The sequence below is a fragment of the Bombina bombina genome, chromosome 3, assembly GCF_027579735.1.
Source record: "Bombina bombina isolate aBomBom1 chromosome 3, aBomBom1.pri, whole genome shotgun sequence".
Classification (NCBI taxonomy): Eukaryota; Metazoa; Chordata; class Amphibia; order Anura; family Bombinatoridae; genus Bombina; species Bombina bombina.
In genome coordinates, this window is record NC_069501.1 from 1,042,588,845 (window position 1) to 1,042,614,772 (window position 25,928).

General features: G+C 38.8%; 1 protein-coding gene across 1 annotated transcript in view; it reads right to left on the reverse strand.

Moving 5' to 3' along the window:
* LOC128652604 (uridylate-specific endoribonuclease-like) overlaps positions 1 to 25,928 on the reverse strand; it is an 82,276-nt gene that overhangs the window by 11,175 nt on the left and 45,173 nt on the right. Inside the window, exons 6-7 of the mRNA XM_053705536.1 lie at positions 10,882 to 11,023; positions 9,410 to 9,609 (exon numbers count right to left, since the gene is read on the reverse strand). Coding sequence (XP_053561511.1) covers positions 9,410 to 9,609; positions 10,882 to 11,023 — 342 coding nt within the window. The remainder of the gene's footprint in view (positions 1 to 9,409; positions 9,610 to 10,881; positions 11,024 to 25,928) is intronic.

Below are 25,928 nucleotides of genomic sequence, written 5' to 3' on the forward strand. Positions count from 1 at the left end.
AAAATGACAAGTGCACAACCAGTTTCAGTGCTTGAATACAATAATCAACATTAACATTAGTTCAGTAACTGCTTATACATTACTATAAAGTGAGCTTACTTTTTTGCGTCTTATTTTCTATATTCCTATATATTTCTATATATGTAACATTTGTGCTATTCATGTGGTATGTTGCTACGCATATCTACCAGGTTCCTGTGTTCCCCTAGTCTCTCTATATCTGGGTGGTATATATAGTGGGCCTTATGTTTGAAGTTTGTGGGTGTCCCTATTCTACACTGCTTCTCATGTAGTGCATCCCCTCCACTGCATTAGCATAGTTTCATGTGTTTCTATTGTATCGTTCTTTAGGTGGTGGTATCTTTCCAGATGCAATAGTGAGCTAACCTTTCCCTTCCACTCCTCTATTGTGGGTATTGTTTTAGATTTCCAGTATTTAGGAACCAACAATTTCGCGCTGTTTAACATAACCATCCTCAGTGCCTTGCTTGCAGAGCTTTCTAGCGTGGGGAGAGATAGGAAAAGCAGTGTTTTTGGACTATTTTGTATCGTCTTCCCTGTTGCTTTCCTAATGTGTTCTAAGATCCCTGTCCAAAATTGATCCAGTTCTGGACATTCCCACCAAATATGTGTTATAGTGCCTTCTCCCCCACACCCTCTCCAGCACTTCCCTGAGGCCGTTTTGTATATCTTGTTTAATCGGATGGGAGTGAGGTACCATCTAGACAGAAACTTATATCCAGATTCTTGAACCCTACTTGAGATTGAGGCCTGTTTTGTTGTTTGGAAAGCGGCTAACCACTCTGAGGTGCTAATGTCAGTGTGCAATTCTCTCTCCCATGCCTTAGTGTATGATGGTAGTGTCTGAGCGTCCTCTATAAGGAGGATCTTATATAGTAGCGAGAGTGCGTGGTCTGTTGCATTGGTCTTTATGCACAGGGTCTCGAAGGTTGTCAGCTGTCTAAGGTAGTTGTGTTTCTGCTTGTGAGTCGATATAAAGTGACTGAGTTGGGAGTGTGCCAGCCAGCTCATGCGAACTTCTGGGTTATTTTCTATTATTGTGTTTAGTGGTTTCAGTTTGTTCCCTTCCAAGAGTGCTGAGAGTGTTCGTTCCTTGTATGGTATTGTGTGACTGAGGTTTGTTTCTCTATAGTTCCAAGGGGTTGCGGGATTCTGGTATGTGGGTGTCAAGGGGCTTATGTGAGTGGAAATGTTTGTGGAGGTGTTTAACAGTCTGTCCCAGGTGGCGAAAAAGTCAGCGAATAGTGGGTATCTAGATGTTGCTGTTGGTCTGTCTCTCTCTGATAACCAGGCAATTCCCCCTGCATTGCTCATGCCCAGTATAGTGCGGTCTATCTGGACCCATAGTTTGTTGGGATCATTCCTACACCAATCCAGTAGTTGCCTCAGTGAGATGGCTTGTTTATATATCATAATATTTGGTAGTCCTAAGCCACCTCTGTCTCTGGGTAAATATAGTGTAGTTTTCTTGACCCTGGGCCTAATAGTCCCCCAAACGTAGTGTTCAATTATGCTTTGCAATTTGGACAGGTAATTGTGTGGGAGGGGGATTGGTGTAGTTTGCATAAGATATAGAAGTCTTGGCAGGATGTTCATTTTTATCACGTTTACTCTTCCTAGCCAGGATATGGGTTTATTTTTCCAGTTCGATAAGTCCGTCACTATATCTGCCTCTAGTTTTTTGTAGTTGGCCCTATACATTTCCTGTTGGTCCGGGGATAAGAATATGCCTAAATACTTCATCTTAGTTTTTTGTTTTTTGAGTGGGCAGTTCTGTAGGGACTGGTCAAGTGTCATTGCACCGTATGTGATGTTGAGGATCTCAGACTTGGTGAGGTTTAACTGGAAGTTGGAGACTTTGCCAAATTTCCCGAATATCTCAAGTGTTCTATTCATGGAGGTGTTAACATTGGTCAGAGTGAGCAGGACATCGTCCGCATATAAAGCTATCTTATACTTATTTGAGGCAATCTGAATTCCCTCTATTTGGGTATCAATCCGAATTTTTTGGGCTAGGGCTTCTATTGTAATAGCAAAAAGTATAGGCGAAAGGGGACAGCCCTGTCTCGTACCGTTCCTGATTGAAAAACTGTCTGATAGCAGGCCGTTCACTTTCACCTGAGCTGTGGGATTTGTGTAGAGAGTAAATACCAATTTTATGAAGGTGTCACTGAATTTCATCTTTTGCAAGACTAGTTTGAGAAAGCCCCAGTGAACCCTATCAAAGGCTTTCTCAGCGTCTGTAGAAACTAACACCATAGGGATTTCTTGTGTTTTCACATGCTCTATGATTTGAATTGTTCTTAGTGTGTTGTCTCTGGCCTCTCGGCCAGGTACAAACCCCACTTGGTCTGGGTGAATCAGGTCTGGGAGAAATTTATTGATCCTGGTGGCCAGTATTTTTGCAAATATCTTGATGTCAGTATTCAGCAGAGATATGGGTCTGTAGTTTTCCGGTTTGTCTGTTCCTTTGCCTGTTTTATGAATTACTGTTATGTGTGCTGCTAGCATAGCATCAGAGAATCCTTTCTCTTTTATTATTGAGTTAAATAAAGCTGTTAGTGGAGCTAGCAGATGATGGGCATAGGTCTTATAGTAGCGTGTGCTAAGGCCGTCAGGTCCCGGGCTTTTACCGTTAGGCATGTTTTTTATAGCGGTTTTGATCTCGTCATGTGTAATGGGGGAGTCTAGGTATTCACTGTCTTCTTTTCTCAGTGTTTTTAGCTGTGTATCTGCTAGGAATTCCTTCATTTCCTCCTGACAGGTGTCATTCTGGATGTTATACAGTCCCTGATAGTAGCGTCTGAATGTTTCTGCTATTTGTGTGCTATCTCTGTGTGTTTGTCCTGTGTGGTCTGTCATGGAGTATATATGTGTGTCTAGTTGCTTTCTCTTGAGTGTCCTGGCTAGTGCAGGTCCAATTTTATCGTTGATGTCAAAGTATTTCTGTTGTAGTCTGGTGGCCTGTTCTTGATATGTCTTTAGTAGGTGTTTGTTTAAGTCCTGTCTGGCAGTGGTTAGTTTTTTTAGAATTTCAGGAGAGTTGGGATTTTGTTTGAGTTGGGTTTCCCAGTATTTGATTTGGGAGGTTGTGGAGTTAACAAACTGTCTATTGATTTTTATTCCCTTCGCTTTGAGTCTAATAAATTCCCCTCTTAGCACGCATTTGTGCGCCTCCCATACCGTAGTGGCTGATGTGTCTTCAGACAGGTTTTCCCTAAAGTAGTTCCCCAATGCGTCGTCTATTTCTGATTTAACGAGCGTGTCACTAAGTATGTTCTCGTCTAGTCGCCATATAAAGGGCCTTATGGGGAGGTCTGGCCATTGCAGTCTGCATACTACTGGTGCATGGTCTGACCATGTCATTGGCAAGATTGTGGAGTTTTCTACCCTTGCCAGGCCTATTTGATCTATAAGGAAATAGTCTATTCTAGTATAGAGATGGTGCGGGTGGGAGTAGAATGTATAGTCACGTTTTTGTGGGTTTCTTGTTCGCCAGACATCATGTAGTTTGAGCTGATGCATCTGGGTGTGAATTGTTTTGATTATCCTTTGGTGGGTGCTAGAGTGTCCCAGAGAGGTGTCTAGAGTGGGATCTAACGGGAGGTTAAAATCGCCCCCTAGCAAAATTATTCCTTTGGAGTGCTCTAGTATTAGGTTCGCTACCTGCTTGAATACTAAATGTTGACCTTGGTTGGGGAGATATATATTTACCAATGTGGCGGGTGTACTGAACAGGGTCCCCACTATTATTAAGTATTGGCCATTGGCGTCTTTTATAACTTTGGTCGGGTTGAAATGAATATTATTTCTTATGAAGATTCCTACCCCGCCTCTCCTAGTTTTCCCTGAGGCTAAGTATGAAGTGTTATATTTGCTGCTCAAATATTTTGGTTCCCTGCCTTTCTTAAAGTGCGTTTCCTGAACAAATAGGATATCACCTGATTCTCTATACATATTGTTAAAGGCAATGGAGCGTTTCTCCGGACTATTGAGTCCTTTTGCATTAATTGTCACTAATGTAATGCATCTGAGTTGGGTGTTGTCCCCAGTATCTCTGGGTTGTTGTGGCATAATGACTAGTGGTATTTGTACTAGGTTGCCTCTAATTATCTATACTCTCAGGTGCTGGTATATGTAAAGTGCCTATCGTATTCACTGGTAGTCTGTGTATCTCTGTGATCTCTTGAGTGTGGGTATATGTCTGACTAGGAGTGGAGAAGGTCAAACCTATGCAGTAAAAACAGTAAATCACAATGTCTTGACGCTAAGCTCTAATACTTAACAGTGAATGGCAGATGTTAGTACAATCCTAGTTGCAAGCTATGTAAGAAAATGCAAAAATTAAATTAACGATCAAACTGTGCAATATCACGTCTCTGAACAATATGACAATATGACAATATAAACAATATTATAACAATATAATGAGGGCAGTATCCCTGTCCCTAAACCCTGTTAAAGAAAAATAAAGAGGCTTATCTAGCATACGACCTGAAGTCCAAAGTTCGTGTCAAATATCCCCCTTTTGGTGTTACTCATCTGTGAGCAGTCCCTGTATAGTTTCTTCCTGTAACTGTTTGTTTACAACAGGATTTCTCCCGTGTTTGTCTGAGTTCCTGGACGGTAATGGAGGTATCCTCTGCTCTACAGGTTGACGGCTGTTTCCTTCATTATGGGCCATCTCTGGGGGTTGTATTTTTATTTGTAGTGTTTCACAAAAGTGTGGTAGGTCTTCAACAGTCTTGAATACAGCAGTGTTACTACCTTTTGTAGCGATGATACAGACTGGGAAGCCCCATCTGTAGAGAATTCTCTGTTCCTGCAGGACTTTGGTGATGTACTGTAGTTCCCTCCGTTTCTGGAGCGTGGCAGGGCTTAGGTCTTGAAAAACTTGTATCCGATTACCCGCGTGGGTAATCTCTTGTTTTGCTCTGGCATGTTTCATAATTTCTTCTTTGTCCTTATAGTGAAGCGTTTTTAGGATCACATCCCTTGGAGGGGCTTTGGGGGGTGGCTTTGCTCTGAGTGCTCTGTGTGCTCTTTCTATCTGGATGTCTGGTGCATTGTTGTCGCCTTTGATCGTTCTGAACAATGCCTGTATACAGCCTTCTAGGGCGTTCGGTAGTATAGATTCTGGGATTCCACGTATTCTCATGTTATTTCTCCTCCCTCGATTATCCAGGTCCTCTACTTTTCCAAGTAGATGTTGGATGGTGTCGTCTTGTGCATATACCAGCTGTGATATGTGCTGTATGTCAGTATCCATTATATTATGGCCTTCTTCTAGTGTTGTGACCCTCTGTGTTATACGAGTGACATCCTTTTTCAGTTCACTATACCAACTTCTAACCTCTGTTAGCATCTCTTTAAGATCTTGCTTTGTGCAAAGTGGTAACAAGTCCTCTTTTGTGAGCCCCGCTTCAGGCAGGCCAATGCTGTTTATGTCAGTTGATACATCTCTTTGCTGATCCATTTCCCCTATTTCAGGTTGGATGTCTGATGTAGTTTCTATAGGCCTCAAATATTGTTGTAAAGTTTTAGAGCGTGGAGTATTATCTGTTCTGCTTGTTCTGCGGCCTGGCATATTGTTAGCACACTCCTGCATGAGATGTGCAATGGATTAGTAACAATGCCCTTGTGCTTATGTTGATTGTGCTGCATACACTTCCAGCCGAGCAGGGGATTTTCAGTAGGTCTCAACTAGGGAGCTTATCAGTCAGTACTGCACTTTTATTGTCACCTTATATCTTGTTGCTACTGTTCAGGGTTTACCCTTTTATGGGTTGCTTGTGTTGCTTGCTGTACGTAGTGTATCTACTAGTGGGGACTTCCAGAGCACTCCGGCCTGTGGTTGTGGTGCCTAATCTACCCCCGCCCCTCTTGTCTTGCCTTTATGTGCTGCTATTGAGCCCGCCGGGCGGGATTTCTCACCGTCTGTGCTCCCTGTTATAAGACCGGCTCAGGTGTCTGTGTCGTAGCTGCTTCCAAGTGCGCCTGGTAGTGCGCTCCGTGTCGAGGAAGGCCGCGGTCGTTGCGTCTGTCCGGTGCGATGATGCTGTTACTCCCGGCTTTTGCAAAGGGATCTCCGGGGGTCCGGTCACTGAGGGGGATATGTTATTGTTCATTAATCAGGTACTGCATGCGTTTAATTAGGGTTTTAAGGGATCAGGGCTTGGGAGCTCTCACTTCACACGGCCATCTTCCTGATCAGCCAGAGAGCATACAATTTTAAACAACTTTCCAATTTACTACTATTATCTAATTTGATTTGTTCTCTTTGTACCCTTTGTTGAAAAGCATACTTAGGAGCTGGGAGCTAGCTGCTGATTGGTGGCTAAACATATATTCCTGTTTTAATTGGCTTACTGATGTGTTCAGCTAGCACCCAGTAGAGCATTGCTTCTTCTTTAATTAATAATACCAAGAGAGTAAAGTGAAATTGATAATATAAGTAACTTGAAAAGTTAATAAAATTGGATGCTCTATCTGAATATTGAAGAGATTTCCTTTGTAAATTAAAGTACACACACTGGGCTAGATTAATTCATGTTTATGAGCTTGGTTAAGGGGCTCGTAGTAAAGGGAAGAATATGTTTGAAACTCAGTGAGCATCATTTCATTTATATTTTCACTAGATTGGTTATTGGCCATTCCTTATTTGTTTCTTATTTTTTGTAATTTAGTGTTTGTTTGTTTTTGTAATTTAGTTCTTTTTTTTGTATTTATATACTTTTTGTAATTTTTAGAGTAATGTTAGGATTTATTTAATGTGTCGTTTAGTTTAATTTAATTGGTAGTTAGTTTAATTGTAGTTTAACAATTATCTTAGTTTAATTGTTAGTTTAAAATTAATTTATTTAATTTGACAGGTAAGTTTTAATTTAATTTAATTTAAGATAGGGAAATTGTAATTTTAATATAAAGTTGGGGGGGTGTTAGATTTAGGGGTTAATAGTTTATTTTTGTATATTTTGTTGTGGGCGAGCTTTGGGTTTAGGGGTTAATAGTTTATTTAAGCATATTTCATTTTGGGGGGCTTGCGATTTAGGGGTTAATAGGTTTATTATAGCGGCGGTGTGGGCGGACGGCAGATTAGGGTTAATTATATTTAAATAGTGTTTGCAATGTGGGAGGGCGGCGGTTTAGGAGTTAATAGGTTTATTATAGTGGCGACGATGTCAGGGAGTGGCGGAATAGGGGTTAATACATTTTTATAGTGGCAGCGATGTCCTGAGTGGCAGATTAGGGGTTAATAACTTTATTATAGTGTTTGCGATGCAGGAGGGCCTCGGCTTAGGGGTTAACAGGAAGTTTATGGGTGTTAGTGTACTTTTTAACACTTAAAGGGACATTAAACCCAAAAAATTTCTTTCATGGTTTAGAAATAACATGCAATTTTAAACAACTTTCTAATTTACTTCTATTATCTAATTTGCTTAATTTTCTTGATATTCTTAGCTGAAAAGCATATATAGATAGGCTCAGTAGCTGCTGATTGGTCACTGCACATAGATGTCTTGTGTGATTGGCTCACCAATGTGCATTTCTATTTATTCAACAAAGGATATCTAAAGAATAAAGCAAATTAGACAATAGAAGTAAATTTGAATGTTGTTTAAAATTGTATTCTCTTTCTGAATCATTAAAGAAAATGTTTGGGCTTAATGTCCCTTTAAGTTATGAGTTTATGTTACAGCTTTGTAACGAAAAACTCATAACTACTGACTTTAGATGGCGATACGGATCTTGTGGTTATAGAGTGTACCACTTACTTTTTGGCCTCCCAGGCAAACTTGTAATACTGGCGCTATGGGAGTCCAATTGAAAAAGGTGCGGTACTGACGTTGCGTGACTGGCTAAAAGGTGTGCGGTACACCTATGCCGACAAGACTTGTAATAGCAGCGTTAGGGAAAATGAAGGAGTTATGGGCCATAACGATGCTATTTGACTCATAACGCAAAACTCGTAATCTAGCTGAATGTTTTTGTTCTTCTTTTTTTTTTTTTACTTTTTTCTCGTTTATGTTTTGCATGTTAGAGTTGCCTGCTTTATTAGGTGTTTTTTCCCTGTTTAAATTTATTTGTTTTGAAAGTGTTTTTGTGATGCTGGTACACAGTGGAGTTTGTTCTATATGCTCAGAAGTGATGGAGTTTCACTCGCAACTCAGATGTGACGAAAGGTGGGTATAAATCTGTTTCAGTTGAGCAATTTTCAAGTAACGATGTAGCAGCAAGTTTTATTCCATGAGATATTAGTTTCAAGAACTGGTTTTATTGACTCTGGGCCATTGATCAGAACACATCTATTTAAAAATATTGTGCTAATGTGTAATTCTTGAGAGAAGAAAAAAAAATGTTTCTTGACATTAAAAAAGACTCTATTTCCTGTTATACTGTATAGACACCTCCTGTTTTCATTTGAACCAATTTGACAATGATATCGCAGGTAGTGGTGTAAGTTGCTGCCTTCACTGAGAGGACCTGCATGTAGATCCAGCGTACATACAAGGTAAAATTACTAATATATCAAAGAATGCTGCCCTCTTATGCAAAATAATGTAAAAGCATTTCATGTGATATTGCACAGACTTATTAATTTAAGGACAACTTAATCCATCTGCGCATGAGCTGACATTGTGCATGAGCTGACATTGTGCATGTGCTGACATTTTGACAACTGGCAAAAGTATGAAAAGGAGTGGTGTGGAAATGGGATAAAGAATGCTTCAGTTCATACTAATATATCTTAAATTGTAGGTCCCTCAACTGTGAACCAATATAAATAAAACTTTAATGGAATATGGAATTCAAAATTAAAAGTAATTACTTTTTATGAGAGTATACAAAGGTAGGATCATGTGCACACGTGGGCACTAAATGTATATAATATTGTTTAAAATATTGTTGTATAGTGCTCAAAACAAGTGCACACTCATGAGCCTGCCAATTAAAAGGGGATACATTTGAAAAAAAAAATCCTATATTATTAAAGGCCAGATATGTTTGTCCGATGCAGTCATGTGCAGTAGAGACTGCAAAGCGAGACAAACATACCTGGCCGTAAGGGCAGTGACACACTGCAAGCAATGTGGCGTGCAGCGTAAAAATGCAGCTGTGTCACAGCCTTTAGGAAGGATCAATCAAGGCCGTGAAGATCAGACAGCAGAGAGGGTGGACGGGAGCGGGCGGGATCGGGGCGTGGCCAAAGGGAGCAGGCGTGGTGGGGGTGGGTGGGACCGCTGCACTGCAGAAAATGGCCCGTGCACACGGTCTTTAGGACTAATTATTAAATAAAATAAATTATTTTGACTTCCATTGCACTTTTAAATTGTTTGTTTACAATACAAAGCAAATTATGAACAATATGGCAATCAGAAAGGCCTACCCTTATGATGGAAAAAGAGGTAGAGCTCTTTCATAAGTTTGGTTTTCATGATCTCGTTTAGGAAGTTTTCTTGTTCCTTTAGTTCATCCTCAGTATAAGCCTCACAGGTTCCTGTTTTCCTGTCATAGTTGTCCAGCAAAGCAATAAACGCAGCATAGGTTGGACGTGAAAATAGCTTTTCATTCACATATTCATATAAGCTGTGAAAGAGAATGAGTATTTTTACAAGGTTTATTGGAAACCTGTGGCATTACTGCAATAACTTTTATGATAATGTAATACACAGTATGAACTATTTCAATTAGATTTGTATTTTGTATGTGCCATTTTATGTAGGTGCTGTGAATGTTCTTTTGGATTTGCTATTTGTGGAAAGAAAGCCCAGTCTCTGTTTGCATCATCACCCCATTATCTTGATACAGTTGCAATGTCCCTTTTCATGTTTGATTTGTATTAGCTATGCTTTCCAGTAAATGTGCACCTTCATTCTTTTCTTACAAGCATTATAACATGTTGGGCTAACACAGCTATAACACATTTCCTCAAGGCATTCCAACTACAGAGGAACCCATAAGATATTTATTGAGAGATAAGATATTAGTCTAGCAATGAAAAACAACAGAGTTTAGCAGTGCTATAGCTGTGGTAGGCTTTATATATATAATTTAAAAGGTTATCTAAGCCAATGTGCCAGCTTGGCAAAAGTTGAAAAAATGAGTGGGTAGATGGAAGTTTACCAGTTATAGATTAGAAGAGAAAGATAAAAGAGTTTATGAGGTTAAGAAGATAGAAGAGAGGATGAATAGCTTGGAGCAGAATCAGCAGATATGTGAAAATAAAGGACAAAGCCATTGCAGACAAAGAAATGAAAACTGGACTAGAAGTGAAAACAATATGTTTACAAGTACATGAAGGAAAATAAAACTAAAAACTAACCTTTATTTAGAAAAAAAAAAGTCTTCACAGTAAAATAAAATAATGAAAATCCATCAGTAAACTTAAAGTATATGGTTTAACTCAAAGGCTGACAATTCAATCACAGCTTGAAGCTTTATTCTTAAACTGTACTATTATCTTTATTTGAATAAATTACCGGTATACTGATAGTATTGCACAGTATACAGTGCACGTTTACAGGATTTAAAGGGATAGTAAACTCTAATAAATACTCTCAGGCAGATAAAAAGGAAATAGCTGTTTTCTTTGAATTTGACACTAATTGGAATGTGCATGTCAGTGTACAACTGGTTCTTAAAGCCTGATTACTCACTGGTTGATAAGCCTATCCTCCACTGCTTATAACAATAAAAACATGTCCTTTAATAAGTGATGTCGAGAACCAGAGATGTACAATAGCCCTGCAGATAAGGTGGTTTGACTATGAACTACCTCAAAGTTTCCCTGTTTCTCTAAATGAGTTTGATGAATAGAGGTTCTCAGGATTAACCTTGTATAAGTAAGAAAATACTTACGAATGCTCGCAAAGGTCATCTTTGGAACCTGTGTGTTGTGCCATTTCCTGTTTGTTTAAAATAATATCTGATTCTGTAGCCTTGTTAACATCTAACTTATACATTTTCTCTGATATCATCATAATTTCTTCATTGCTGATATCTCCTAGAAAAGAACACAAGAAGATCCAAAAGTTATGGATTTAACTCTTTTAATACTAAATATCTTGGCTTTGTAAAGAGAAGTAATACACACATGGGTAAATTGCATAGAGTATACGTATTAGAAGGATAATCTAGACTCGATAAGTGGGGGTTATATGCAGTATCTATATTGTTTTTATAGATGCCACTATAGTTGGTAATGGTCAAAGATTAGATCGAATCTTCATTTTAAAGACATGTTAGTATATTTTAGCAACGTTTTTAAAACTTAAGCTGGAGAAATAACTAGGGATAATAACAATAAGGCATGAAAGTTTGGGAGTATTGGGTAGGGAAAATAGAGTAAAACACAGAGGGGATGGTAGAAGGTGAAAATAGAAATATATATTTATCAGGTCTTGGGACCTGGAGACTCATAGCAGAACCTAAAATGTCTGAGGGTTAGAGCCAGCTCTATCACTGAACCTAGTGGGAACACAGGACCCAAGCTGCATTTGCCTGGGGTGGCAAATAGGGAGAGCGTATTCCAGCTAATAATGTTTGGATTTTTTTCAGATAAATTAGTCTCATATGGGGTCCATTAGTTGGGTATCAGCATGCTCTTATGTGAGATTTTGATATGCTGAATCTTTAAGACTGTTGCCTTTGGTTTGGTTTAAATTGGAAGTGGACAGAAAGTTGAAGGTCATCATTTCACATTTGGACCCAGACATTGCAATCTCTTGAGCTGGCCCTACTCAGGGTGATGCTGTGTGTTTATTGCATAATTTTAATGTTTCTAGGTGGGGTTTGTATGGACCTGAGTTCCTCTTAAATAAATTTGGACTTAAACAGGGGGAAGTAGGAAGAGGGACAGCTGGATATGGCTCACGACATGATAGTCCCACAAGATATAATAAATTTGGAAATTGTATATGTTGTATGTAACATAGTTATGAAAAAGAATTTAAATAAAAGCTATGTAAAGAGACATAAAGCCCACCATTGTTCTTTCATTTTCAGATACAACATACAATTTTAAATAACCTTCCAATTTACTTCTATTATTACATTTTCTTAATTTCTTGGTATTCTTTGTTGAAAAGGATGAAGGTAAGCTTAGGAGCGTGCACGTGTCTGCACCACTATATGACAGCAGTTTTGCAACAATGTTATACAATAGCAAGAGCTCTAAATGGCAGCACTTTTTCCTTCCATGTAGTGATCCAGAAGTGCACACTACGGGGCATATTTATGTATCATGTAATGCTGTCCGCATTCAGCGATGTCTGTCGGACATCATCTGCTGATCGGATCATGTTGGACAGACATTTGATAAATAGGCCCCTACCTATCTAGATATCTCTACAATAAAGAATATCATGAGATTGAAAACAAATCTGATAATAGAAAAATATTGGAAAGTTGTTTAAATTTGTAGGCTATTTCTGAATTATGAAAGAAAAATGTTGGGTTTCATGTCCCTTTGAATGTGATTTATTAAATAAAGTAGTATAACACAAACCATAGTCCAAAAAAAGTACTTGATTTAATGAGAGTTTTGTGAACTTTAGAATTTGTATTTCGATTTTGTTTTATAATAGTAGAAGTAGAAAAATACAGTTAAATAGCTACAACTGAAATTGCTATTCTTTGCTAGGTTAGTTTAGTCTCACAGAAATGGGTTGGCAGAGATGTTGTTTTTTATTTGGGAACGTTTAGGTTTTTTGGAGGTTGAGCAAAATGTAACTATGCTTCATTTAAATAAATGCTGTAATTCCTTCTCATCTTCAGAAGGATGGAGATATTAGTAAGCATTTACATTGTTAATAGGCTAATTGGCTATTCTTCCCAGGACCTTTTTAATGGGTACACCACCCAGCTGGTTTTAGTGACCACCTGGCTAAAATTGTACCCGATATTAAGCTAAAATAAGCTAATATTAGCTGTTTTCAATGTTTATTGCACAAATTATCATTCAATTAATGCTTGTTAAATGATGCAATTAATTTGTGCTTTAGATAGCAGAAAATGTTATAATAGAAAGTATTACACTGTCCTCACATGGCTACTTTATAATGACACCAAAAAGAAATCACAACATTTCGGGAGTTACCCCTTAGTCATGTGAATGACACACCTCCATTATTTACAGGTTTATATACACAGGTATAATCAGGTACAATTAACCAATCATCATATAGTACCATCTAATGTTGAGAAACAAAATTACAATACAAAAAAATTACGTTATCTGTGTATAAACACATAAGTAAGCAGCACATAAAAATCACAAAAATATAATTTTTTGCCTAAATTCTTAAAAAAACACTGAAGGTCTCTATTAAGACCCTTAGGGTACAGGGTGCATAATTTATAGATCAAAAGACCTCTCTTCTTTTTAACAGATTTTCCCTATTACCACCCCTCTTTGGTCTAAATACTTGTTCAATAATTTGAAAACGGAACTTTGAAATTTGATGGCCAGCCTTAACAAAGTGGTAAGATACATACATCTTGATAAAGGCTTTCTAAGGAAGCTGAAACGTGTAGATGTGACCTGCTGGAAATCTACAAACTCACTAATTCCTATATACAGAGCACTCTGTGAAGAAGAAGGGAGATACTTTTGGATATTGGAATACTGCACAGACAAACGCAGAAAGTATACCATCGATAGAAACTCCGTGATTGGCTTACCCAGCCCAGGTGATACCAGAACCCGGAAGTGAGAGTATCGAAGGAAAAACGTTACACACGAGGCGGACGCCGCCACAGCGGTTCGTGGAAGGCACTGGGAGGTAGAAAGTAGCCTTAAGGAGTAATTCTAATTCCATTTGAATTGAACGTCTATACCCCCTAAAAGTTCATACGACGTATAAAAAGGCAAGTAATATGTACATAAGACGTACAGATTTGAAGACAAATTGGGCCCCACTTATTTACAGAGAACTGATAGAAGTGGCACACTGTTTCTTAAATCAGATAATTATTCATTTGTTTGGATGAACTGATACCATATCTTATTAGGAATTACACGCTGTCTTAGTCTTGGCCTTTTTCAAGTCATATTTGGAGGAGAATTGTATTATTTACTTGATGTATTATATACATTGCTTGTGAATTTCTGCTATATTCATTTGTTGCATTTGATTTTAATATAGGAACATAATAGTCATTACTTTTAGATAATATTAGCATTAATACCACTGGTGGTTGAGATTATAATTCTCTGTATGCATTGATTATATATTGATATAAATTAAATGTTGTTGATGTGTTGTTGCTTTTAGCGCATCTTTTTTGTGTGTTTTTAGTAGTCTTTCTGGGAAGGTTGTAGTGACTTTTTCTTTAAAAGTTGCCTTACACATCTGAGAGTGGTTTAATTCAGCTTGTGTTTCTATTTTTGAGTACTCCTTTGAGCTAGCTCAACACATTTGTAAGCCAATGAAAATGGGTATACAAGTTCAGCCACCAATCAGAAGCTATCTCCAAGCTCCTGAGCCTATTTAGATATAATTTTCAACAAAGGATACCAAGGGAATGAAGCAAATTAGAAAACAGAAGTAAATTGGAAAAGTATTTAAAATTGTATGTTCTATCTGAGTCGTGAAGGAAAAATGTTGGGTTTCAGGTCCCTTTAAATGGATAGGAAAGTAAAAATTACACTTCCACGATTGTGATAGAACATTTTAAGAAACTTTTCACTTTTATTTTCAAATTAGCTTTGTTCTCTTGATATCCTTTGTTGCAAAAGAATACACACTTGTGCCCCTTGCCATTGGCTCAGCTAGCTCACAGTAGTGCATTACTTCTCAAGAGCAGACTTTAACTATGTATTCAATCCCTCTGCAGAGGTTAAATACATAGTTATATGGAAGCAATGGAACAAAAAAAAAACCTCTAACATTATTAGAGCATTTTTATTTTTGCACTGTTATATCATACTGTTCAGTGCTTGATAATTATTTCTTTAGCTATCCCACAGCAACAGACATCATTGTAGATAGTCAGGTCTGCAGGATATTTATTTTAGCACAATTTTTCCAGTGCTGACTAGATTTACAATATTGTTAAGGCTGAATTTAGATTATTTTACTTTGGAGGAAGTTTGATTTATTTTGAAGATACTGGTTATTTAAAAAGTTCTTCACCTAATATTTAAGTAAGAGTGTGGAAGTTACTTGCTTCAGACGTTTTAGTTGAGCGTTACGCATATTTTATATTCCTATGTTCTTCACATAGAAAATAATGTACTTTTTATTATTAAATATATATATTTCTATATATATCTGATACTGTTAATTTAAAATAGATATATTTACCATCCTATATATCTATAGTAATAGATACACAGGTATTGGTATTAGGTATAAGTATTAATAGATATATTTAGAAATATGTATTTACAATACAAAGTACATCGTTCTGTATGTGAAGAACATTGGAATAGAAAATATTAATAACTCCTGTTAGGTTAGTGTGCAAGCAATAGATTTAATTTTTTTCTTCTCCATTGACTTCTATAGGGATGATACTTTAACACAGTTGCAATATTTGTTTAGCGTGCGATGGGTTTTGCACGCAAAAACTTTTTACTTTCAACTCATAATATGCACGCTACCCGATGCTAGCCAAGTTTATGCATTATCCTGCTGGAAGTAGCCATCAGAAGATGGGTACACTGTAGTTATAAAGGGATGGACATGGTCAGCAACAATACTCAGGTAGGCTGTTGCGTTTAAACGATGCTCAATTGGTACTAAGGGGCCCAAAGTGTGCCATGAAAATATCCCCTACACCATTACACCACACCACCAGCCTGAACTGTTGATACAAAGCAGGATGGATCCAAGCATTTATGTATATTTGAGTTACTGTTGCCTTTCTATCATCTCAAACTAGTCTACCCATTCTCCATTGACCTCTGACATCAACAAGGCATTTTCGTCCACACAACTGCCACTCACTGGATATATTCTCTTTTTCGGGCCATTCTCTGTAAACCCTAGATATGGTTGTGGGTGAAAATCCCAGTAGAACAGCAGTTTTTGAAATACTCAGACCAGCCCGTTTGGCACCAACAACGATGCCACGTTCAAAGTTACTAAAATCCCCTTTCTTCCCAATTCTGATGCTTGGTTTGCACTTCAGCAAGTTATCTTCACCACGTCTAGATGCCTAAATGCATTGAGTTGCTTCCATGTGATTGGCTGATTAGCAATTTGTGTTACCAAACAATTGAACAGGTGTACCCAATAAAGTGGCCGGTGAGTGTATATATATATATATATATATATATATATATATATATATATATATACATTATATATATACAGTATATATATATATATATATATATATATATATATATATATATATATATATATAGTGATGTCGCGAACCTAAAATTTTCGGTTCGCAAACCGCGGACTCGAACTTCCGGTATTGTTCGCGAACGCGCGAACCGCGCAAACCACCATTGAATTCAATAGGCAGGCGAACTTTAAAACCTACAAGGACTCTTTCTGGCCACAATAGTGATGGAAAAGTTGTTTGAAGGGTCCTAACACCTGGACTGTTGCATGCTGGAGGGGGATCCCTGGCAAAACTCCCATGGAAAATTACATAGTTGATGCAGAGTCTGCTTTTAAGCCATAATGGGTCTAAATCAACTAACATTCCCAAAGTGGCTGTCTCAAAACATCCCGGACAGAAGATAGATTGATAGTGATAGATAGGATAGATAGATATACATAGATTGATAGTTAGATAGAATCGATAGAAGAGAAATAGATATATTTGTTAGATATATAATTACCCTAATAAATTCTAATAATCAAACATGCGTTCTTGGACCCAACTAGCTTGTGTCAATTAGTACTTTTCTTAGCACTTTAATCCCTGTTCCCCCCCCCCCCCCTATCGTGGGAGTTCTATATAGCCTGCCAGATTACCCTGAAAAATTATAATAATAAGACATGTGGTCTGCTACCTATTTTAACGAGGTTGTGTTTTAAGTACTACCATTCTTAGCACTTTAATCTCTGTAACTCCCCCTATTTGGTGAGGTCTATACGGCCTGGATGATTACCCATACAAAATATAATAATAAGACATCTGCTCTTGGTCTGCGACCCATGGTAACTATGTTGTGTTAATTAGTAATGTCCTTCGCATTTTAATAGCTGTTACTCATACTCACCCTATCGGTGGAGGTCTATATGGCCTGCATGATTACCCTTACAAAATATAACAACCAAACATATGTTCTGGGACCCATGGTAAGTAGGTTGTGTTATGTAGTACTGTTCTTTGCATTTTCATACCTGTTACAACACCAAATGGTGGCAGGTCTATCTGTCCTTCATGATTAGCTGCACCCAAACCCAAAAAAAAAGCCGAGTGGTCTTAGACTAACACCCATGGCTAACTCTGTTGTTTCAATTAGTACTATTCTTAGCACTTTCATCCCTGTTACGGGCGGTCTACATGGCCATCATGATTAGACCGAACAAAATACTACAATCCAACCTTTGCTCAGTTTTCATAGGCCCTTCATTGTCTGTATTTTGATAGTACAGTTCTTATTATTTTTATAGCTGATACAACACCGAATGTTGTCAGCTCTATATGGCCTGCATGATTAGCTGCACCCAATACAAAAATAAATCCAAGCGGTCTTGGATTAACACCCATGGCTAACTCTGTTGTTTCAAGTAGTACTATTCTTAGCACTTTCATATCATCATCCCTGTTACTTCCAGGACTCTCGGTGGTGGTGGTCTACATGGCCATCATGATTAGCCTAACCAAATACTACAATCCAACCTTGGCTCAGTCTTCCTAAGGCCCTTCATTGGCTGTATTTTGCTAGTACTGTTCTTATTACTATGGTGGTCTACATGGCCATCATGATTAGCCTAACCAAATACTACAATCCAACCTTGGCTCAGTCTTCCTAAGGCCCTTCATTGGCTGTATTTTGGTAGTACTGTTCTTATTAGTTTAATAGCTGATACGACACCGAATGTTGTCAGCTCTATATGGCCTGCATGAATAGCCGCACCCAAAGCCAAAAGAAAGCCAAGCGGTTTTGCACTAAAACCCATGGCTAACTCTGTTGTTTCAAGTTCTACTATTCTTAGCTCTTTCATCTCATCATCCCTGTTACTTCCAGGACTCTCGGTGGTGGTGGTCTACATGGCCATCAGGATTAGCCTAACCAAATACTACAATCCAACCTTGGCTCAGTCTTCCTAAGGCCCTTCATTGGCTGTATTTTGCTAGTACTGTTCTTATTAGTTTAATAGCTGATACGACACCAAATGTTGTCAGCTCTATATGGCCTGCATGAATAGCCGCACCCAAAGCCAAAAAAAAGCCAAGCGGTTTTGCACTAACACCCATGGCTAACTCTGTTGTTTCAAGTTCTACTATTCTTAGCACTTTCATCTCATCATCCCTGTTACTTCCAGGACTCTCGTGGTGGTGGTCTACATGGCCATCAGGATTAGCCTAACCAAATACTACAATCCAACCTTGGCTCAGTCTTCCTAAGGCCCTTCATTGGCTGTATTTTGCTAGTACTGTTCTTATTACTACGTGGTGGTCTACATGGCCATCATGATTAGCCTAACCAAATACTACAATCCAACCTTGGCCCAGTCTTCCTAAGGCCCTTCATTGGCTGTATTTTGGTAGTACTGTTCTTATTAGTTTAATAGCTGATACGACACCGAATGTTGTCAGCTCTATATGGCCTGCATGAATAGTCGCACCCAAAGCCAAAAAAAAAGCCAAGCGGTTTTGCACTAACACCCATGGCTAACTCTGTTGTTTCAAGTTCTACTATTCTTAGCTCTTTCATCTCATCATCCCTGTTACTTCCAGGACACTCGGTGGTGGTGGTCTACATGGCCATCATGATTAGCCTAACCAAATACTACAATCCAACCTTGGCCCAGTCTTCCTAAGGCCCTTCATTGGCTGTATTTTGGTAGTACTGTCATCCTTTTGAATAAAAGATTACAGTAAAGGCATTGATTTTAGAAAGCCACAGATCATTATTTGCAACCTTGAATTTAGAAAAAAAAAATTGATTACACAGCCGTGACACTTATTTATGCTCAGGCCTTTTTAATACGAGGGTCCCGGAGCCTCAACCGAAACAACAGCATGAAAGAGGAGATATGTCATCCTTTTGAATAAAAGATTACAGGAAAGGCATTGATTTTAGAAAGCCACAGATCATTATTTGCAACCGTGAAATTAGACAAAAACATTGATTAGACAGCCGTGACACTTATTTATGCTCAGGCCTTTTTAATACGAGGGTCCCGGAGGCTCAACCGAAACAACAGCATGAAAGAGGAGATATGTCATCCTTTTGAATAAAAGATTACAGGAAAGACATTGATTTTAGAAACCCACAGATCATTATTTGCAACCGTGAATTTAGAAAAAAAAATTGATTACACAGCCGTGACACTTATTTATGCTCAGGTCTTTTTAATACGAGGGTCCCGGAGCCTCAACCGAAACAACAGCATGAAAGAGGAGATATGTCATCCTTTTGAATAAAAGATTACAGGAAAGGCATTGATTTTAGAAAACCACAGATCATTATTTGCAACCGTGAATTTAGAAAAAAAAATTGATTAGACAGCCGTGACACTTATTTATGCTCAGGCCTTTTAAATACGAGGGTCCCGGAGCCTCAACCAAAACAACAGCATGAAAGAGGAGATATGTCATCCTTTTGAATAAAAGATTACAGGAAAGGCATTGATTTTAGAAACCCACAGATCATTATTTGCAACCGTGAATTTAGAAAAAAAAATTGATTACACAGCCGTGACACTTATTTATGCTCAGGCCTTTTTAATACGAGGGTCCCGGAGCCTCAACCGAAACAACAGCATGAAAGAGGAGATATGTCATCCTTTTGAATAAAAGATTACAGGAAAGGCATTGATTTTAGAAAGCCACAGATCATTATTTGCAACCGTGAAATTACACAAAAACATTGATTAGACAGCCGTGACACTTATTTATGCTCAGGCCTTTTTAATACGAGGGTCCCGGAGCCTCAACCGAAACAACATCATGAAAGAGGAGATATGTCATCCTTTTGAATAAAAGATTACAGGAAAGGCATTGATTTTAGAAAGCCACAGATCATTATTTGCAACCGTGAAATTAGACAAAAACATTGATTAGACAGCCGTGACACTTATTTATGCTCAGGCCTTTTTAATACGAGGGTCCCGGAGGCTCAACCGAAACAACAGCATGAAAGAGGAGATATGTCATCCTTTTGAATAAAAGATTACAGGAAAGGCATTGATTTTAGAAAACCACAGATCATTATTTGCAACCGTGAATTTAGAAAAAAAAATTGATTACACAGCCGTGACACTTATTTATGCTCAGGCCTTTTAAATACGAGGGTCCCGGAGCCTCAACCAAAACAACAGCATGAAAGAGGAGATATGTCATCCTTTTGAATAAAAGATTACAGGAAAGGCATTGATTTTAGAAACCCACAGATCATTATTTGCAACCGTGAATTTAGAAAAAAAAATTGATTACACAGCCGTGACACTTATTTATGCTCAGGCCTTTTTAATACGAGGGTCCCGGAGCCTCAACCGAAACAACAGCATGAAAGAGGAGATATGTCATCCTTTTGAATAAAAGATTACAGGAAAGGCATTGATTTTAGAAAGCCACAGATCATTATTTGCAACCGTGAAATTACACAAAAACATTGATTAGACAGCCGTGACACTTATTTATGCTCAGGCCTTTTTAATACGAGGGTCCCGGAGCCTCAACCGAAACAACAGCATGAAAGAGGAGATATGTCATCCTTTTGAATAAAAGATTACAGGAAAGGCATTGATTTTAGAAAGCCACAGATCATTATTTGCAACCGTGAAATTAGACAAAAACATTGATTAGACAGCCGTGACACTTATTTATGCTCAGGCCTTTTTAATACGAGGGTCCCGGAGGCTCAACCGAAACAACAGCATGAAAGAGGAGATATGTCATCCTTTTGAATAAAAGATTACAGGAAAGGCATTGATTTTAGAAACCCACAGATCATTATTTGCAACCGTGAATTTAGAAAAAAAAATTGATTACACACCCGTCACACTTATTTATGCTCAGGCCTTTTTAATACGAGGGTCCCGGAGCCTCAACCGAAACAACAGCATGAAAGAGGAGATATGTCATCCTTTTGAATAAAAGATTACAGGAAAGGCATTGATTTTAGAAAACCACAGATCATTATTTGCAACCGTGAATTTAGAAAAAAAAATTGATTAGACAGCCGTGACACTTATTTATGCTCAGGCCTTTTAAATACGAGGGTCCCGGAGCCTCAACCGAAACAACAGCATGAAAGAGGAGATATGTCATCCTTTTGAATAAAAGATTACAGGAAAGGCATTGATTTTAGAAAGCCACAGATCATTATTTGCAACCGTGAAATTACACAAAAACATTGATTAGACAGCCGTGACACTTATTTATGCTCAGGCCTTTTTAATACGAGGGTCCCGGAGCCTCAACCGAAACAACAGCATGAAAGAGGAGATATGTCATCCTTTTGAATAAAAGATTACAGGAAAGGCATTGATTTCAGAAACCCACAGATCATTATTTGCAACCGTGAATTTAGAAAAAAAAATTGATTACACAGCCGTGACACTTATTTATGCTCAGGTCTTTTTAATACGAGGGTCCCGGAGCCTCAACCGAAACAACAGCATGAAAGAGGAGATATGTCATCCTTTTGAATAAAAGATTACAGGAAAGGCATTGATTTTAGAAACCCGTGGATAATTTTTTGCAAACGTGGAATCTAAAAAAACATAGATTATACACCCAGTACACTTCTTTATCCTTAGGCCTTTTTAGCAGAGGCACCAGGACCCTCCACAAAACCAGCAGCTTGAAAGAGGACATATGGCATCCTTTAGAAAATTAGAGTACAGGAAAGGCATTGATTTTAGAAACACAGAGATCATTAGTTGCAACCGTGAAATCACAAAAAACTTCGATTACACACCAAGTACACTTATTTATCCTTAGGCCTTTTTAGCAGAGGCTCCAGGACCCTCCACAAAACCAGCAGCATGAAAGAGGACATATGGCATACTTTAGAAAATTAGATTACAGGAAAGGCATTGATTTTAGAAACACAGAGATCATTAGTTGCAACAGTGAAATCTAAAAAAACATAGATTATACACCCAGTACACTTATTTATCCTTAGGCCTTTTTAGAAGAGTGTCCCGGAGCCTCAACAGAAAGAACAGCATGAAAGAGGACATATGGCATCCTTTTGAAAAATAGATTACAGGAAAGGCATTGATTTTAGAAAGACAGAAAAAAATTGTTACAAACGGGAAATCTAAAAAATCATTGAATAGACACCCAGTACACTTCTTTATCCTTCGGCCTTTTGAGCAGAGGCTCCAGGACACTCAACAAAACCAGCAGTAGGAAAGAGGACATATGGCATCCTTTGTGAAAAAAAGATTATAGGAAAGGCATTGATTTTAGAAACCCGGGGATAATTTGTTGCAACCGTGAATTTGAATAAAAAAAATGGTTGGATGGACACCCAGTACAATTCTTTCTCCCTAGGCCTTTTTATAAGAGGGTCCAGGACCCTCAAACAAAACACCAGCAGGAAAGGGGACATATGGCATACTTTTTAACAATACAGTAAGAGTACAGGAAAGGCATTGATTTTAGAAACCCATAGATAATTTTTTGCAAATGTAAATTTGAATCAAAAAAATTATTCGATGGACACCCAGTACACCACTTTCTCCTTAGGCCTTTTTATAAGAGGGTCCTGGACCCTCAAAAAAAACACCAGCAGGAAAGAGGACATATGGCATACTTTTGAAAATTAGATTACAGGAAAGGCATTGATTTTAGAAACACAGAGATCAGTTATATGACCCGGGAAATAGGAAAAAAAACATTGATTGGACACCCAGTACATTTCTTTATCCTTAGGCCTTTTTAAAAGAGTGTCCCGGAGCCTCAACAGAAAGAACAGCATGAATTAAAAAAAAAGATTGGATGGACACCAGGTACAATTCTTTATCCATAATGCCTTTTTATAAGAGGGTCCAGGACCCTCAAACAAAAAACCAGCAGGAAAGAGGACATATGGCATACTTTTGAACAATAGTACAGGAAAGGCATAGATTTTAGAAACCCATAGAATTTTTTTTTAAAATGTAAATTTGAATAAAAAAAATGATTCGATGGACAGCCAGTACACCTCTTTCTCCTTAGGCCTTTTTATAAGAGGGTCCTGGACCCTCAAAAAAAACACCAGCAGGAAAGAGGACGTATGGCATCCTTTTGAACAATAGAGTACAGGTACAGCATTGATTTTACAAACCCAGAGATCATTTTGGTCAATTGTTAAATAGAAAAATAAAAATGAGTGGCCAACCAGTACACCTCTTTCTCCTTAGGCCTTTTTATAAGATGGTCCTGGACACTCAAAAAAAACACCAGCAGGAAAGAGGACGTATGGCATCCTTTTGAACAATAGAGTACAGGTACGGCATTGATTTTACAAAACCAGAGATAATTTAGGTCAAATGAGAAATAGAAAATAAAAATGAGTGGACACCCAGTACACCTCTTTCACCTTAGGCCTTTTTATAAGAGTGTCCAGGGCCCTCAAACAAAATACCAGCAGGAAAGAGAACATATGGCATACTTTGGAACAATAGGGTACTGGTACGGCATTGATTTGTGAAACCCACAGATAATTGTTTGTAAAAGTGAAATAGCACCAAAAACCATGCTTGGACTCCAACTCCAGGTCGTTCACCTTCAGCTTTTTTATAAGAGGGTCCAGCACCCTAAACAGAAACAACTGCAGGAAACACCACCACATATGCCATCCTTTTGCACAAGCGAGTACAGGTATGGCATCCATTTTAGAAACCCAAAGATAATTGAGAGGAACCAGGAACATTTTTATAAAAACTGGATGGGGCAACCATTACTACAGGTCGTTCTCCTTCAGCCTTTTTATATCATGGGCCACGACCCACAACAGGCACAACAGCATGAAACAAAACATATGCCACCCTTTTGCACAATAGAGTACAGGTATGTCATAGATGGAACACGGAGATAATTTAGATCAACCAAGAGACGGATAAAGATGCTTGGTCGGTCCTACTCTTTCAAATTTGTTGCATTTTGCGTTCAATTGAATGGTCCACCGGATATGAGTGGTGTGTAAAGTTGTACAATTCGTAACAGTTTAATCACTAGTGTTATGTGCCTTATTTTTTTATTTGAGTTTTGTACCCACAGAGATGCAGCAGAGGCCAGAAAAATTAGGAATGTACAAATGACTGAAACATTGGGGTATTGTTGGAGCAACTGCTGTAGCAGCGGCCAGAAAAATCGATGTTTGAAAAACATTTATAAAGTGCCCTAAAAGCTTGTGGCTTGAACACTAGTTGTTGGCGGATAAGTCAAGCAAGTCCTCCGTCTTTATAACCAAAAAAAAAAGGCCAGCCTGTGTACCAGTTGTAGCCCAAGGCAGCTCATATCATCATCAGTAGTTTTTTATTCAAATGTATCGCCCAATGTCAGTCCCTTCAGGATCCAGCCCTCATTCATTTTTATAAAAGTGAGATAGTCAAGGCTTTTTTGACCTAGGCGACTTCTCTTCTCAGTGACAAAACCTCCTGCTGCACTAAAAGTCCTTTCGGACAGGACACTTGAAGCGGGGCAGGCCAGAAGTTCCATTGCAAATTGGGATAGCTCAGGCCACAAGTCCAGCCTGCACACCCAGTAGTCAAGGGGTCCATCCCTCCTGAGAGTGTCGAGATCCGCAGTTAAAGCTAGGTAGTCTGCTACCTGTCGGTTGAGTCTTTCTCTAAGGCTGGATCCCGAAAGGCTCTGATGGTGCATGGGAGTTAAAAAGGTACGCATGTCCTCCATCAACAAGACGTCAGGAAAGCGCCCGGTCCTTGCCGCCGTGGTCGTGGGAGGAGGATTAATTTCATCTCTTCCCCTGTTACATTCCTGTGGTGCTGTGACATCACCCTTATACGCTGTATAAAGCATAGTTTTTAATTTATTATAAAAATGCTCCATCCTTTCCGACTTGCGGGAATTTGGTAACATTTCAGGCACTTTATTCTTATACCGGGGGTCGAGGAGCGTGGACACCCAGTACAGGTCGTTCTCCTTCAGCTTTTTTATACGAGGGTCCCTCAACAGGCACGACAGCATGAAAGAAGCCATTTGAACAAGGTTGGATGCTGAGCTAATCATGTCGCGTTCCTCCTCCTCACTGATCTCACTGATGGTATCTTCTTCCCCCCAGCCACGTACAACACCACGGGTACCAGAGAAGTGACAACAACGAGCACCCTGGGATGACTGTTGTGCTCGGTCTTCCTCCTCCTGATCCTCCCTAAAGCCACATTCCTCCTGTGACTCCTCTTCCTCACAATCCTCTTCCTGCGTTGCCGCAGGTCCAGCAAGCAATGCTGATTTGGCTGTTTGTGGGGGTGATGGACACCACAATTCTTCCTCTTCCTCTTCACGCTCATCTACTGCCTGATCCAGCACTCTTCGCAGGGCACGCTCCAGGAAGAAAACAAATGGTATGATGTCGCTGATGGTGCCTTCGGTGCAACTGACAAGGTTTGTCACCTCCTCAAAAGGACGCATGAGCCTACAGGCATTGCGCATGAGCGTCCAGTAATTTGGAAAAAATATCCCCAGCTCCCCAGAGGCTGTCCTAGCACGCCGGTCATAAAAATACTCATTAACAGCTTTTTCTTGTTGGAGCAGGCGGTCAAACATTAGGAGTGTTGAATTCCACCGTGTCGGGCTGTCGCAAATCA